At 51.1% G+C, this 16927-nt stretch overlaps 1 protein-coding gene across 1 annotated transcript; it reads left to right on the forward strand.

Annotated features, from left to right (window-relative positions):
* Window positions 1-239: 239 nt before the first annotated feature.
* Window positions 240-12695, forward strand: SH3TC2 (SH3 domain and tetratricopeptide repeats 2; the record flags this gene model as incomplete). The annotated part of the gene is made up of 17 exons (XM_010014299.1): window positions 240-344; window positions 1463-1567; window positions 1818-1945; window positions 2367-2472; window positions 2829-2972; window positions 3098-3299; window positions 3895-3968; window positions 4717-4912; window positions 5955-6091; window positions 6193-6234; window positions 6338-8041; window positions 8147-8327; window positions 9628-9778; window positions 10544-10666; window positions 11225-11375; window positions 12004-12200; window positions 12561-12695. Coding segments are annotated over 17 exons (3881 nt in total), but the record flags the coding sequence as incomplete, so codon positions are not given.
* Window positions 12696-16927: the final 4232 nt, after the last annotated feature.

Below are 16927 nucleotides of genomic sequence, written 5' to 3' on the forward strand. Positions count from 1 at the left end.
TAAACAACAAATCGGCAAGTGCCGTGGGAGGAAACCCATTTCTCCTCTCACCCAAGCAAGCCCTGGCCCCTGCCTGGCTCTGCGGAGACCCACCAGCATGCATCATTATGCCGCGGGCAGAGGTGGCATGAACAGTGTCCAACCTGCCTCCTCCTTCAGCACATCATATGGAGACCTCTTGGGCAGGGAGCATCCTGCCGGGGATCCAAACGCCTCTCCTCACCTTCCGTCTTCCCCAGGCGAAGAGTGTGACTCCTGCTGCCCCCACTCGCCCGTGCTCCTGCCCCACTGGGACCTCCTGCAGCACCAGGGAAAATGGTGGTGGGACAAGACCATGGAATCAGGTACCTGTCCTTGGGGAAGGGGGACCCAACTCCTGCCCACCAGGGTCTGTCGGGATGCAGGGAGGAGAGGCAGGGATGGAGCAGTCCCATCCAGCCCAGCTCTAGAAGCCAGCTCACATTAGCTCTGCCTCTGGCTCATTTCAATTACCCATCTCCATTTCCCCTATGTGTAGAAGGGATGTGAGTTGCTGGATGAAGTCCTTTGTTAAGTGTGCTCAAATCAACTGTTGAGAAATGTAGAGCCTTTTCTTTCAAAGAAAAGCTCATTCATTGCAGGTCCAGCCTTGGGCCATTCTTTTCTACTGCTAACTATAAACAAGGATTATAATTCTGTGTGCAAATAACAGTTTATTTGACTGATTAGCAAAGCTGGCTCATTAAAAACAATGATAGAGTATAGTTATGGTCACAGAAGTGACTTACAAAAGCCGCTGCACGTTCCAGCTCCAGATCTCCAGGTACATGTTTATCTTACAAGTCCAATCTGATTACTGACAGAAATTGGTTTTTAATCTTGTTACCCCTCCACAGCCAATACAGCTGTGGAAGAGCAAGCTGGATTTTTATGTGCCTCAGCCTTCATTAGCATAATTACCAGCTGAAGTTTCAGTTCCTAAATCCTTTATGGCAATAGCTGACGATGTGTGAAGCAGAAAGAATGCAGCTTGGGTTTCAGACATCGACCAGAGTAGGCAGGGGGGCAAAATCTCATTTTGACTGTCAAATTGATGAGCAAACTCTCCTGTGCTGGGAAATTGCTCTTGCTCTGAGGTCTCCTTCAAAATACTCTGTGTCAGAGGGCCATCCTTCTACCAGATCTGCTCAGTGAGAGTCTGTCCCAAGAGCAAGGAAAGGAAGTTCTCTCACTTCAGAGCTACTCCAGCACGGGAGAGAAGCCAGTCATCACGCGTATCATGTAGTTAGGACGCATCAGTCCCATGGATCTTGCCTCCAACCTTGAGCATGATTTTAGGGTGAGACCAGATTCAGATGATCCCCAGCCAGATCTGCATTGCAACCCATGGGCTTTGCTTTCAGGTGGCATGGTTAGGCAGAATGTCCTAGACCTCTACCACAAAATTTGACAGCAGCTTTTCTGTGTCCCCTGTCCTTGTTAGGTAAGGCTGAGGCATCAGAGCCAAGAAACCCTGGTACTGAGGCAGCAGAAGGTTCTCCGGACACCTCCTTGGTGCTGCTGGCTGTCAGGGAGGGCTTTCCACCAGGTAAGATGCTGCCTTTGGCATCACCCATATTTCTATGGGTGAATGCAGCAAGGCCTGGCACTGCAGTTAACCAACCCCCTGTCAGCCCTTGTGTTCCTCAGCTTTGCTGCTGAAGGGGGTGAGTGGCCTGGTTTGTGTTGTTTGAACATCACAACCAGGCTGGAGGCACTGGTGGGGCTGGCTGCAGGGAGTCAGCTCTGTGTGGATGGAGCTCCTTCTCCCCTTTATCCCTGCATGTTTTCCTTTCAAGAGATTTCGCTCTTCTTCTCCATTGAGAGCCGCTCCTCCCGCTGCCTCAATTCCCAGCTCCAGGAAGCAGCCAGGAAGAAGCTGTGGGCCCTAGAGAGTGACAACAGAGATGTCTGTGCCCTGTTCAAGGTAAGAGCCCCAGTCTGGCAGGGCAGAGGACGTACTGGGAGGCTCCTGGCATGATGGGATGTGTGATGATGGGATACCAAACCCAGCTGAGAAAGAGAAGTTCCTCCAAGGCTGCTGCAGGGTATGTTCCTGCACATGGGGACTCTGTAAGGGAGCGGAACGATGGGGGAAATGAACTGATAACAGGTGAGAGGCAGATGCAAGGCTGAACCTCATGTCAGGAGCCTCATACTGGAAGCTCTGAGCTGCCTGGAGCTGCTGGCTACAGCACCATCCCCTTAACCCCAGGCAACTAACTCACACAGCTTCAGTCTCAACTATACTAATAAATGAGTGCCTAGTCTCATTCCAGGGGGTATTATTCCCGCACTGACAGATTCCCAGATCCATCCCTTAATCTTCTTTTGTCTTCCATGTGCAGGAGCTGTCAGCCAGGCTGGTCTGTATGCAAGCACAGGAGGATCGGTTTGTCCTCACCTTCAAAACCCTAGAAGAAGTCTGGAAGTTTTCCACATATCTGACTTTAGGTAATGTTTCCAAGGTGTGGGAGATCTAAACAGTTGGTGTGAGAAGGACTTTTGGAGAAGATATTCTTTGTCAGCAAAAAAGCCAGTAATGTCACAGGGTGGACAGATGAAGAATATTAATTAGAAGGCCTTGGTGTCTTCTACAGATACATGAATTCACTGTCTGGAACAGTGAGCGAGACACAGGAGGATGACTTTTGGGTAAACCCTCCAGTGCATTTTGGGGATGGAGACAGAATTAGAGGCTGTTGCGCCACAGCTTGGTTGCAGATGGCAAACTAGGAGACATCCAAAGAGCACTTCATTCTGCCCCATGGAGGAGAATGCTAACACTGCTTTCCCTCTTGGTTTCATAGGTTATGTGGGCAGCTGCTTGGAACAGCTTCTCTTTGACCAGGAGTACTGGCTAAACTGTGCTCTGATGGAGGACACAGAGATCAGAGTTACTGTGGATGAAGATCGCTTGGCCACCATATATATGGGCCTGCTACTCCAGGAAGGTGAGAGGGACTGCATACGTAGGGAATTCCACAAAGGCATCTCAGCAGGGCTGTGTTGTCACCCTGTGCTGGGCTGTGTCTTGCACTCATGCCATTGACCTGGGCACGACTCTTTCTATCTGCAGGTAATTTTTTTTCCAGAGCAACTCCCGGTGCCTGGCAGCCGGAGCAGGAGGGAGAGGAAGGACTGCAGCTCTGCAAGAATGATCTGATCCATGTGAAGAAGGTTGGAGAGGAGTCCAGGTGGGAAGGGATGTCCTTACTGACGGGTCAGCGAGGCCTGGTGCCTGTGACAGCTCTAGAGCCAATACGTCACCCATTTTACCAGTAAGTAGACTGGACAATTAAAAGAGCTCAAGCCAAGATTCTTCCTTGATTCTGATGCATGAGCTGGCACCAAGCCTGGAGTGAGAAGTTGCTCTTGCCTCTAGCAGTGGGCAAGAGCTGCACAGTTCTGTGAGGTTATACATTATACATAAGACAACCACTGGAACCAATTCAGGTCCTGTTAAAGGGACAGAGCAAGGGCATACTTCAGGTATCATTCTTGTATGGTATTGATTTAGGTCATACATAAGATTATTTAGATTTACACGTGAATGACTGAGAGAAAAGGCGTAGCCCAGTCAAAGTGGGGCCTCATGTTGGACACCTGGATGAACCTCAAAGACACCCGCAGCTCCTCTTGTCCTGCTCTTACCATGGGGTGTAAGGCTGCAGCTGTGAGGTGCAAGCTGCCTTCCATACCCAGTAACACCATTACAAGGAATTACTAGACTGGCCGTGCTGGCCATGCTCCATAGCAGCTCTGTCACTCCCAGGGGACAGAACATCTGTCCTGCTTCCATGAGACCATCCCTGGTGCTGGCCTGAGGACAGGGCTGCTCAGAGAGGACCAGTGTGGTTCCCTTTCACTTTGCAGGTGGTTCCTGAAGAATTATGCTGTGAGTTTTGGCATCTCCCAGGAGATCAATGGGACAACCACTCAGCCAATTGGTGAGTGATACCCGTGTAGTGCAGCTGCCCTCCCCAGGGAAGGGCACAGCTCTTGCAAATCTGGGTTTGGCCACAAGTACAAATGGCCCATCTCTTGATCTGACAATGACACTCCATTGCAAGGTGCTTTAAGGGAATATGACATCTTTGGCCTCTCTTGAATGAAGAACAGAGCTTGCAAATTGCATGTACTTAGAAGGATGATCGGTATCCTTCTGCCACTGGGTTTTTGTGTTCTATTGCAATTTTATCACTCCTTTAATTCTTTCAGGACTGAAGTTTTTTAGTCTCCCACCAGTGTGCATGTGAAACTTGTGCCCACCATTCACCAGGCCATTTCCGCCTGGACACGGGTGCTGTTCAGTGTATGTTGGACTTGAGAAGTCACTGCAGGTGTGAATTTGGCATGAAGTGTGATGGACATTTGCACTGTCAAAGATCTCACTCCTGTCAGAGAGCTGAGACATTGCAGCTTCTGTGAAGCTTCATGTTTCCAGCCACCTTCCAAACTGCTCTGAGAGGTTTCAGTCTTTGGCTGTGTTGCATTTGTCCATGTCTTTTGTGTATTTTATTATAATCCTCTTCTCAAGAAAAGATGTGACTCTGAGAGCACAATGAATCTTAGGGGACAGGGAGGTAGCCTTCTCAAGCTGAAATCATAGTGTCTTCTTGCCCAAGTTCTCTCCAGCGAGGAGGGTTTTAACAGTAGCCTCACACTGAAATACCATTGTTTGCCTTGGTTTCCCAGTCAAAGGCAGGTGCACAGCCACAAAGGACCACAGAGGAGCAGCGTGGGATGAACTGAGTTTTTCCAAAGGAGACATCGTAGAAGTCATCGGCTTCTTCATTCCAGGACTCCCATGGTTTGTGGGCAAATCCCTCAGTAGTGGGAGCATTGGATTTGTCCCAACTCGATACATAAGTCCCGAGGCTTGCGAACCTCTGTAAGTTTACTGCTACCATGTCAATTAAATTAAACTCAGGAGAAAATGAAGGGAAGGCTCCAAGTCCCAACTCAAGGCTATGTGAGAGTCCAGGGCAGGTGATTTGCTTTGCAAGGCTTTCATAGAGAATCCATTTGAAGTCTGTGCAGAAGCCTTGGCAAGGCTGTGCTGTCAACAGGCTGCAGGAGGCTCTGCCCAGACAAAGCAATCGTATGTCACTTGCCTCAGCTGATTTTTGGAGAGGAACAGATCTGGCCCTGGGCTAAGCCTGGCTTCATGCTAAGGCAGCCCAGGACATCTGTGTACCAGGCAAACCAGCTTCACAGTTCCACTTAGAAATGTTCTTGACTTTGTGGCTTTGTCCGAGGAGCTGTGAGTGTGACAAGAGTGGGAGAGCGATCACTGCCAAGGAAACAAGTCCTGCTCTGCTTCCTCCTGCCCCTTTGCTTTCTGTGGGAGGTGGAGGCAGAACAGCCACTGGCACGGTTCATCACTGAGCAGAATTAAACGCTCCCAAGGCCCTCCCAAGGTCACAGACACAAGTTGTCCAGGGAGGGAGGGTGGATGACACAACCCCACTCTGATGACCTGGGCAGTTGTCTTTGTTGGTGGCTTAAAGACAAGGTCAGGTTCAGTACCCATCCAAAGAGGCTTCTCCTCCAAGAATGTGTGTGGGAGGGTGAGGTCCTAACCTGTTGCCAGGTCTGCTGGGCTTTCCTGGATCAGGCTTATTCAGGGTAAGTCTTAGGCATTTTTCTCTGACACTACAGAGAGATCAGATGATGCCCTGACCTCAGAGAGGGCTTCTGGAGACAATAAAGATCAATAGGTCCTTCCCTCTGGTACCCATTAGTTCCTGCATGGAGAAGCTGGATCTAAGATCTGATGGGGAAGGTGTCCAGATTGTATCCATCTGCAGCAGACCTTTTCTGGTGGGAGGAAGAGGAGGGGTGGGAAGGCTCAGCCCAGCGCACAGGACAGCTGTAGTGTCAGGAGGTGGGGAGGCACTGACTGTTTTCTCCTGATGTCTGCCTCAACCTAGGGGAAAGGGCTTGGTGTTTCTGAGTGAGGAAGAAAAGTCCCCACTCCTGCGCATACCCTCCAATGGTGGTGAGCAGCACTTCACCACCCTCCTCAGTGACCTGGCATGCACGGACATCACCTCTGTGTACCGGCTGGGTGAGTCCCCCCTCTCCTTACATGTCCAGCCTGCAGTGAGCAGTGCTGGGAGTGTCTAGAAAGCTCTTTGCTTTTTGTTTTCTGTTTGTCTCTTTGTGTAGATGGTTTTGAACCTACAGCCATGTTCCCAAAAGTGCCGTCAGGTGAGTACGTGGAAGGGACATAATGAGATGCTTTTATGATGACTTCTGAGGGTGAATTTTGACATGGGGAAATATCCCACTATGGTTTGCCTGTCTCTTCCAGAGGCAGTTCTTCGTGGCTGTAAAGACATCCAGCTGCTGCAGTCCTGGGAGGAAATAAATGAGTTGGCGACCACTAGCACCTCTGAGCTGTCTAGCCCAGCGAGTGAATCAGCCCCTCATACATTGGAAGATGTTCTCCTGGAGAAGCTGGATGATTTTGATGATCCCAAGTTCTTCATTGACTTGAATGCTGGACACATGGAAGATGCTGATGTCTTTGACCCCATATTGACCTTCCTTAACCAAGACAGTTACATGCCCAGTTTTCAAAGCCTCTATGATCTCAGTTTTTCCTTTCTCAACTCCACTTTTTATGGTTTCTCTGATGAGGATGAACTGATCTTGTACCTTGAAACATCCAGGAACTGGGCCAAGAGGACTCATTCAGTTTGGGCTCATGTCAGGCTCTGTTTCCTCTTGGGTAAGCTGTGCATCAAAAAGGTCAAGTTTTCCCAGGCTCGCGTCTACTTTGAGGAAGCCATGAGCATTCTGGACAGGGGTTTTGGGGACCTGCCCCTGTTGGCTGCATTGCATGTGAACCTTGCCTCCATCTACTTGAAGCAGAACATGAAACACAAGTTCTCCTCCCTGATGGGAAAAATGGTGGCTCTGCTCGTCTGCCTGCCTGGCCGCTCTTTCAGCTCTGAGAACGAGCTGGAGGTCATGATGTACGTCCTGAGGGAAGCCATTGCTGTGGGTAATGCTCCCTTAGAGGCACGGATCTGCTTCCTTATCGTCAAGCTCTTCCTGCAGCTGGGAAAAAATGAAGAAGTGCTGCCCTTTACTGAGCATCTTCAGTGTCTCACCACCACTTTACTCAGCCTGGACACTAGTTCTATGGCACTAGATGCCACCCCCATCTTGAGCTACCTGTATGACAAGAAGTATTTGCCAAGTATCGCACTGGCCTCTGCCAGGTTGTTTGTTCCCACTGGCATCAAGGGGACACCAACACCCACTTGGAGAGCTGGCTTTATCCTCCAAAATACTTCCAAACTCCTGGGAAGCCAACTGGAGAGGAGCAGCATCCCAGCACTGGCCTGTTTCTATCTCAAGCAAGCACTGCATTTCTCCAGTGAGAGCAGAGCTGTGCCCATCCAGAGGACACTCTGTACCATCTTATCCAGGATGTACCTCCAGCATGGAGTGTTGGATGGGGCGGTTTGCTATGCAGCCATGGCTGTAACCCTCAGCAGGCTGATGGGTGAGGAGGAGGCTTTTGAGTCTTCCCTGTCTTTGGGGTGGATGTATGTCCTGCACAGCCAGCCGGGCCCCGCTGCAGACATCATGTGGCAGCTCTTGCGCTCTCTGCATGGGACAGACAGCGTGACTCAAGGTGGAGCGGTGCACAATCTCCTGGCCATTGCCCTCAAAGGAGAAGGGCAGGTACAAAAGGCTGCAGAGAACTATCTCCGGGCCCTTCACAAAGCCAAGGAGACCGGGAACAAGAGGAACCAGGCTATCGCCCTGGCTAACCTGGGGCAGCTGAGCCTCTCGCGCGGGGCGAGCCAGCTCTCTGAGCTCTACCTCCTCCAGTCGTCTCAGCTCTACGCTGAGCTCCAGGGCAGTGAAGACCTGGAGATGGAGTTGGTGCGGGTGCTGCTGTGGCTAGCACAGGCTATGGTGAACAGGCAGAGGATGGAGGATGGCAAACTCTGTTATGAACTGGCGTTGGTTTTTGCCCTGAAGTGGCATAACGTGAGGAGTGAGTACAGCTGTGCTGGCGGGAACCAAGGCAGCGTTCAGCTCTGTGTACAGCACTGTAATGCAGTCCCTTGACCTGTCCTTTTCCCTTCCCTGTACCATGCAGGTCAGCTTCACATCACTGAGTCTCTCTGCCATTTCTACAGCAAAGTGTCCCCCAATCTCCAGGCCTGCATCACCTACCACGAGCACTGGGTATCTTTGGCACAGCAGTTGCAGGACAGAGAGCTGGAAGGCAACGTATGGCAGACCCTCAGCCAGCTCTACCAAGCTTTGGACACATCTGAGTAAGTCCTGTCTGTGGCTGCTAGATGCTGCTAGAGTGGGGTCCATGCTCACCCAAAGCAGGAGCAGTGCCTGTTAGCTGGGACAGAACTGGGTTCTGGCCAAACACAGTTTTTTCAGAGAGACACCCAGCCTTGATCAGAGGGCACCCAGCCACAGGGAATTCATCACTTCCTCTGGAGGCTTATTCCAGTGATTAACCACCATTCACCAGTAAAAATAGGTTCCTTATCTGTTATTTGAATAAGTCTGGCTTCAGCCTCCAGCCTCTGAGTCTGTCTTTCATATCTCTGCTGAAATATTTTCCCCAGGGATGTACTTAAGACCCCATATCAATTCACCTTTCAATCTCCTGCTTGACACATGCAGGTGACTGATTAGATTAGGTGGGAGGGGAGAGAAAGACACTTGGACAGACCACAGATTTTCTTTGGTCTTTGAAGGCAAATGTGTTGAATAGTGGAGGGCTAACTCCCATGTTCCAGAAGGACAAATGAGCAGGGGCTGTCGTTAACTTGGATGCTAACCTTGCCTTGCTAGGTCACAGTGAGTTCAGAGGGAAGGTATTTAGGAAGCAGAAGCCTGTCATGTGAACAGTGCTATTTAAGATCATAAAGCGCCCCATTCCCTGGGCTCCAAGGACAGCTGGAGCCCAGTTGCCAACAGGCGAGACACCAAGCAAACAAATATGCCCTGGGCACTGCCCAGTGCTGCTCCCTCAGCCACAGCTGCCTTCTGCAGGCAGCGTGTCCAACCCGCTGGCTCATCCTGCTGCTGGTCCCTTTGTCCTCCAGTGACCAGGGGCTTCAAAAGAGGCTCTAAGGTCTTGCAGATGTAGCCACAGATGTGCCTCTTTGGCTGCACCAAGGGACAGACACTGGGCAGAGATGTGGGTTTGGGTGCTAGGTGTTGTACGGAAAACAAAGGTGCAAGCGCTTCCTGCCTTGTAGCTGGGGGTGACTTTGGGGTTTAGTGTAGGGGCAAATAGGGTTTGCAGATGACCTGGGCAAAACCTTCTTTATTAGCAAGGGGTGGGGAGCAGCCCCTTTGGGAGCTACCTTGGGGCTGTGCTGAGCACTGGGATCCTGGGCTGGTCTAAGGTTGCCAAATGATAACACACACATGCACTAAGGCATGGAGACTTCCATGGTTTTACCTTGCTCAGAGCTGTCCGTTTGTCTCTATGCTTTGGCAGCTATAGAAGACAGGATTGCCAATGGGGAGGTGGTGTAGCTTTGTGGCTCATTGCTGGGAGTGTCCTCTGGTTTCTCTGTAATGGCTTTTTGCCTATCACTATCACAGGGCTTTGAGACAGTCCATGGACTGCACTAAACAGAGTCTAAGGATCTTCATTGACCTTGAGGAGACTGTGAAAGCAGCAGAGGCCTGGCTGCAGGCGGGAAGGCTCTACTACCTTATGCAAGAAGATGAGCTGGTGGAAATGTACTTTCAGGTATGGAGGAGGTGGCTGAAGCATCCTATACCCACCTTGATCAGCTACATTCCCATCAGAGCTCCTTAGTAGGAACTTTTTGCAGCGGGAAGACCAGGAAAAGAAAGTTCTTAAGAGCAGTGTAAACCTGCTGCTGGAAGGAGGAGCTGTTGCCTTACACTCATGCACTATCTGGCACTAAATTTCCTATCTTTCCTTCATACACTGGGTTTAGAGGATTTCTGGGTGAAAGTAAGTGAGTTTATTGAGTGAGAAAATGATGTAGGAGTGCCAAAGGAAGCTGGAGGTGCTAGATGACCAGCTCCCATTGAAAAACACACAGATAAGGAGTGAGATGCCAGGGAAATGCTTGGAGACTTCTTGGAGTAGAAGAGTGCTGGCTTCTTTCCATCTCTAGCATTATTTTATCAGCTGAGCTGCAAAGTGGAATAGCATCTCATAAAATCTCAGGGCTCCTTCATTCAGGGAGCAGCTTCTATTAAAAGATGGGAAATCCTTTCACATGTTCAGAACAAGCAGAGCAGAAAAGTGGTTGCATCTGCTGGGGTGCACTGAGCTGGGGTATCCTCAAAGAACCAGCCTGGACACACAGAGGAGATGTTTTGGGTCCTCCAGATACCCATATATGCCTGCTGCCCAACCTGTCTCCATGCTGTGTGGAGCACTGGGGCTCATGTTTATGATGGATTGGTTTTATTTAATCACACAAATGTCTATGTGCAAATATCTCTTTCCAAGACTCACTCCAGTTCATTTTCCTTCTAGGCAGCCATTCAGACTGCTCTGAAAGGGGAGAACATCTCCTTGGCCATGGATCTTTATGAAAAAGCAGGTGACACCTTTTTTAATGGCAGCCGAAACAGAGATCGGGCAGTGGAGTTTTACAGGGTACTGACCCCTCCCAGCATTTCTGTCCTTGTGTCCACGCAAGGTGATGGCCATGGGGAGCTTTGGCCCTGGGCTGGCTGCAGCACTGTGTGACCAGGCTGGAGGGGTGGAGGGTGGAGAGGGATGGGATGGTTCTGAGTGTGCCAGAGTGCAAACTGCTGCAGGGGGGAAGTCTGGAGCACAGATGTATTTTGCAGTGGCTGCAGCTCTCCCTAGGGATCATTCGGGAGGTGGGAACAGGGTCCTTACATTACAAATCCTGGCAGTGTTAGGTGTGAGCTGGTTGATCCTGCGGACATGCTCAGGGTCGGAATATCAGGCATGTAAGGAAGGGCAGAGACGTGAGGCTCAGGTTTTGAGAACCATGCTCTGGAATATGAAAATCACTTTCGAGGGATAGAGGGAGCTAGAACCTGAACCTGCATCACTCAACCCCTCCATCATCTACCTGCTATGTCAAGCACTTGTTCCATGTCCTGCTGCTCTATCACCCCTCTGTGCGCAGCACTGTACATATAACCCCAAGAACAACCTGGACTCACTGTCCTCTCTCCTCAGGGAGGTGCTGTGCCCTTGGCCAGAAAACTAAAGGCCTCTAAGACAGAGCTGCGGCTGTTCAATAAGCTGACAGAGCTGCAGATCAGGCTGCAGGGCTACGAGAAGGCACTGGAGTTTGCCACGCTGGCAGCCAGGCTGAGCATCAGGGTCGGTGAGTGACATACACGCACAGTTCTGGCTCCTGCAGGCAGGGTTATCCTTCTGGATGGGAACACTGTGCATGTAAAAGAGGGATCTCCTGCTCTCAGGAGACTGATGGGCCTATTCTTATCCTAAGTGGTAACATCGTTTTAAGGCTGCTTCCCTTTTTAAGCTGCATGACAGCCACATGGGAGTGCTTTGCCACGGTGGTGGTGGGACTCTCTGAGTGGAGGGTGGTTGCTACACCGGAGCACAGGAAGTCTGGTGAAGGCACAGGACTGAACAGTTCCTCTCTGCCCTGGCTCTTCTGGTAAACTCATCCCTTCCCATTACAGAAATAGTTCGAATGGGCAAAATGCCAGCATAAATGTCTGAGATGGAACCAGTCTTGTAATAGCCCCTTTCCAGCACCCAAGAAATCTCCTGGTTGAATGATTTACTCTCTGGGCAATCTGTCCAGCCTTGGTATCAGCAGCCCTGCCCATGGCTCTGTTTTCTCTGAACAAGCTACTAACCCAGTGTCTCCTTAGGAAGACATCCATGTCCCCAGGCTGTTGAGCAAATGCATCCCCAGGCATCTCAGCATGGGATGGGTAGTGAGCTGTTGCAGGGTGACTGTATCAGCAACTCTTTTCCAGGAGATCAATTACAAGAGCTGGTTGCATTCCACCGCCTGGCTACAGTCTACTATTTTCTGCATATGTATGAGATGGCAGAAGATTGCTACCTGAAGACCCTTGCCTTGCGTCCCCCCTTGCTGCAGTGCTCTGGAGAGGCCCTGTACTACTGCAAGGTGTATTGCCACCTTGGCAACCTCACCCTGCACAAACTGAAGGTAGGAAACCTTTCCATGATGCTGTGTCGAGCACTCTGGTCTTGACACAGAGCTGGAGGTGGAGTATCACATCTGCTGGCACAGCAGCCACACATGTGGGCAGCTGAATCCTGTGACTCTCCATCCTATCCGCAGCTTTACAATGAATGCACACAATGCTGGCACAGCCAGCTTTTGAAGGGGGAAAAACAATTTGGAAAGAGGTGCTGGCGCTTAGCTGTGACTGTATGGAGCCCATTTCAATGAAGTCAGGTGTCACTGGGTTCTGCCTGGAACCACTGGGCGCTGCTCCAGCTCCCTTATTCCCTGTGACCCTCAATTAAACCACTTCCTAATGCCTGCCCTGTCCTTTACCATTAGGATGAACAGGATGCAGCAGCCTACTTCCTCCTGGCCCTTGCCGCTGCGACCGAGCTGGGAGACCAGGAGCTGCAGGGCCTCATCCGTGCCAAGCTGAGTGACATCCCCGGCGCCCTGCAGGGACCGGAGGGCACAGTGGGCTGTGCCACATTCCGACCCAGGTGGCTGAGTGAAGGTGGCCATGTTGTCTGACTGACCACAGCCCGGGGACTCCAGTGCAAGCCATCGCACAGCATCGTGCTGTGCCACTGGCATGGGTCTGTGTGCTCTGCAGAACAATCGGCCCTGGAGAGCACCACATCCTAAGGAGCTGCAGCTTTTGGTCTTCTTGTCCCTGTTGGGAAAGGGATGAAGCACTTGGGACCCTGCCCGCATTTTTCAGGAGCAGGGAAGTACATCGAGGCTGGGCAGCTGGGCAGGATGGGGACCCAGCAGCAGTGGTGCTGTGCAGTGGTGCTGAGCAACAGATGGCATTTGGAGTGTGGATGCCCTGCCTGGGATGGGGATAGAGAGTGCTGCCAGCTGCCAGCTGCCCCACACACCTCAGGTCCCATGGGGCAGCTCAGCCCAACCCAGATGTGTTTTAACTTGAATAGCAACTCCTTTATTTATTCCCACTTGTTCTCTGTCCTGTCTGCTCTGCGCAGGTCTGTGACCCATACCTCTTTGGTACAAAGCACCCCCAAAGCTTGTGGCAGTGAGAGGCAGAGTTAGGGAAAGGAGAAGTGAAAGAGGCTGTGGATGAGCCCTGAATGCAGGTGGGCAGCAGCTCGGGGGCAGGCAGAGCTCACCCTTACCCCAGCCCTGCCATTCAGCTCAGCAATGACACTGGAGCAGCTGGGGTGGCCTCGTCGTCCCCACAGCCCATGTGTGCTTTCAGTATCTAAAGCATGAGCACTCTATGGGTCCTGCACAGGAAAAGAGCACTGGACCAGGCTGCCCAGGGAAGTGGTGCAGTCACCGTCCCTGGAGGTATTTAACAGACGTGTAGATGTGGCTCTTGGGGACGTGGTTTACTGGTGGACTTCGCAGTGCTGGGTTAGCAGTTGGACTTGATGATGTTGTGTGGCACACATCCAGCCCCTGGGCAGTGGCGCTGATGGGGCACAAGGGGACTTCTGTCCATGAGAGGCAGCTGCAGAGCCTTTGCATGGGCCATTGCCAGCTCCAGGAGAAGCAGCATCCCATGGACAGCAACTGCCTTCATGTGCCCTGACCTACATGGGTGGAGAGAAGCAAAAACTCCTCTGCGGAGCAAGCAGGAGGAGCGGGAGGCACCAAGGAGCCTTCTGATAGCAGCAGGAGCAGCAGCAGCTCTCCTCCACAGCCCATCTCACCACCAGAGAGCAATAACTGCCCACGTTTGCAGCCTCGTGTGGGCAAGTGCTGCTTCCTGGCTAATGCTGACTTCAGTGTTCAGTCTTGACTGGTGCAGAGTGAAGACTGAGCAGTTTTTCCAGCTCAACTCTTTGCTTTCACAACCAGTGGCCCAGTGGGGGCTTCACAAGGAGACCCTATTCCAAGTCCTTCCACCTTCCTGCCGTGGTTCCCTGCTTGGAAATACTAAATACAGAACAGTTATTTCCTCACTGCTCTTTGCAAATGCTGACTTCATTTTACCCTTCTAATCCCTGTGAGGCATCTATCATTGGGGCAATGAATAGTTCACTGCTTGTTTACCAGGAATTCCTGCAGTGCCATTTGGGGAGCGTTAGTCCTGAGCACAGAGATAAATCGTCATCCCATTTGAAATACAGCAAGCTCAGAGGAGAACCAATCCCCAGAATCTTCCTGCCTCCTTTCACAGGGCTGCCTGTTCTCAGTTCAGGCCACTGTGCAGAAATACCCTGCCCTGGAACCAAGATCTGCACACATCTTCATCCCAGCACCTCACTTAGGGATGCTGCCCAGTCCCACGGTAGCTTGCCTGCAGCACCCAGCCTGTCTTACCCTCAGCAGTGTCCTTTGGGTCCCTGAGATGAGGCCCAAGGCCACCACTGCTGCTGCCCAGGGATCCCAGCGATGCTTTTGTGGACAGTGGTTGTAGGGGCTGGTGCTGCACCACTGGTCAGGCTCTGCACTTGTGCCTCTATCTTTGGCAGAACCCCCAGACCCACACCAGTGGCCAGTGGCTTTTGTGGTTCTTGTCAAAGTTAAGCCCAGTGGAGGATGAATCATGTAAAGAACATCCCTGCAAGTATCCTCTCCAGAGCCAAAGCTGAGGCCATGCTGCCCAGCACCAGTGAGAAAAAGCGGGCTTTGTTTAAACACGAGGGTCAGCGTCTCAGCTGGTCTAAATCAGTTAAGCTCCATGAAGTCAAACATAGATGTCCTGATTTGCAGGGACTGTAGATCTGGCCCATCAGTTTTAACCAAATGTGTCCTCTTTAAATCACAGCAAACAAATTTGTGATGCCTGAGGGGAAAAAGAAAGAGACTTGCGCCTTGGGAACATCCCATAAAACATCATTTCCCCTCTCCCTTGTCTGCCTGCCTGCTCCCACACACTGTGACAAAGCTGGGATGTTTCCTGGAGGGATGAGGGGTCAGGGTGGCCAGGGCTAATTAAGCTCTGCAATAATACTTGGAGATAAAGTGAAACTTAGAGCAGTTTGTTGTGTGTAGCAGCTTCTGGGCCTTGTGCCCAAGGGAGGGTGAGGATACAACCTCCCTGCAGCCACCAATGCAGTTCTGTGGACAGAGAAGCAGATGCTTAGGGGACTTTGTGCTAGAGGAGGTGAGGTCCCAGGGCAGCCAGGCTGGGGGTTATCATCCTCCACCCCTTCCTGGGTGGAGGGATGTTGTCCATCATTCCTAGGGCATGGGAACTTGGAGCTGTTTTTCTTTCAGATGCAGCAGAGAACACCCATGCGTGTATGTAGGGAGGGAGCACAGGGACCATGTAAGGGATATGCACCCAAGGTGCTGCAGGGTGCACAGCCTGGCCGGAGCTGTGATGTTGCTCCAAGAAGAGCAAGACTGCAGAAACACATGAGCTACTTCGCTTACAATAGGCTACCAGTGTCCAGCCCTCCTTCACCAGCACTTAACAGACAGAGGAGAAAATAGAGGAAAGGAAGGATCAAGTCTCCTCTTACACCAGGTATCATTATCTTGCTGTGGCTTGTGACTGATTTTGAGCCACATGTGACTGTCAGCTCCATGCCCAGTCCCAGGAGTTTTCCTTCCTTCCATCCTTAGCCAGCCGAGCTGGAAATAGGACTGGTGGGGACCACGTGCAGCAGCACATGCCCTCACACAGCTTCTAAAGCAGCACCTTCATTTCCAGCAGTTCCAGAGGGTGAAAGGTGCTGTAGGAACCTCCTTGCTTTGGCTTTGGTGCATCTGGGTGTTGGCATCTGAATGTGGTGCCGACCCACCTCACTCCAAACTTTCACCAGCGCAACTGCCCAGGCACCAATACTACCAGTCCTGATGTAAGCCCACTAAAGAGCCAGTGCTGGCACTCTGATCCCATTTTTATTTAATGCTTCAGGGGGAGCATTTAAGGCCTGGAATGAAGAGGGGCTGGATTTCTTTAACATATGCTCATTCTTGGGCAGTGGAAATACCATGACAAGAATAATTCTTGGATCGTCTCAGTTCCGGTGTGAGCCTCCCAAGGCATTAGGAAAAAGGAAGTGCTGATAACTATAAATACAGACATGAAGAGGAATGTAGAGATAGCTACGCTTATTTGGGTTTACATGGAAACTAGTCTTTCCTGTAGAAATACAACACCCAACAATAATTATCAGCAGACATCTTGCATCATTCCTTCACTGTACGGTGCTGCAAATTTTCACTGGGTCTGTGCTCGACAGAGACTGGGCTGGATGGAGAGACCTTCCTTACTTCCTTACCATCCACATCCAACCCAGCCACTTCTCCCATCCTGAAGTCCCACACCTGGGCTTTCCCTTAACCAGAGCAATCAACCACAGTTGATGCTGCTGCACCACTCCTGCTAAAACCACACTGCCTGTGCAGAGCTGTACGAGAGCTCAATGTCCAGGTTTTGTAGCTGGTGTCCATGGATGTCATATCATTTATCCATCTCTGTCAACCCTGGCCTTTGACAGAAGCTGCTCTCCAGCACAACTTACTGCTGCTGGAAGCTCATCAGTGATGTGCAAGAGCAGCAAGTCTGAGGCAGAGGCAAACCTGAGCTCATCTTATCTCAGAGGCGGCTGGTCCTCTCCAGCCCGTATCTTCTTGTGTTGCTTGGAACAGTAATGAAAAGTTGGTAAACACCAGCTGTTGTGCTAAGCAGAGGTGGGTGAAGTATGTAAACTGGGCAATTTAGATTAAAAATCATTTATTTTCACAGCAACCTGGGGTTTTGTACGGTGATAATTGGGATCATA

Source organism: Nestor notabilis, unplaced genomic scaffold (assembly GCF_000696875.1).
Source record: "Nestor notabilis isolate BGI_N333 unplaced genomic scaffold, ASM69687v1 scaffold2400, whole genome shotgun sequence".
NCBI lineage: Eukaryota > Metazoa > Chordata > Aves > Psittaciformes > Psittacidae > Nestor > Nestor notabilis.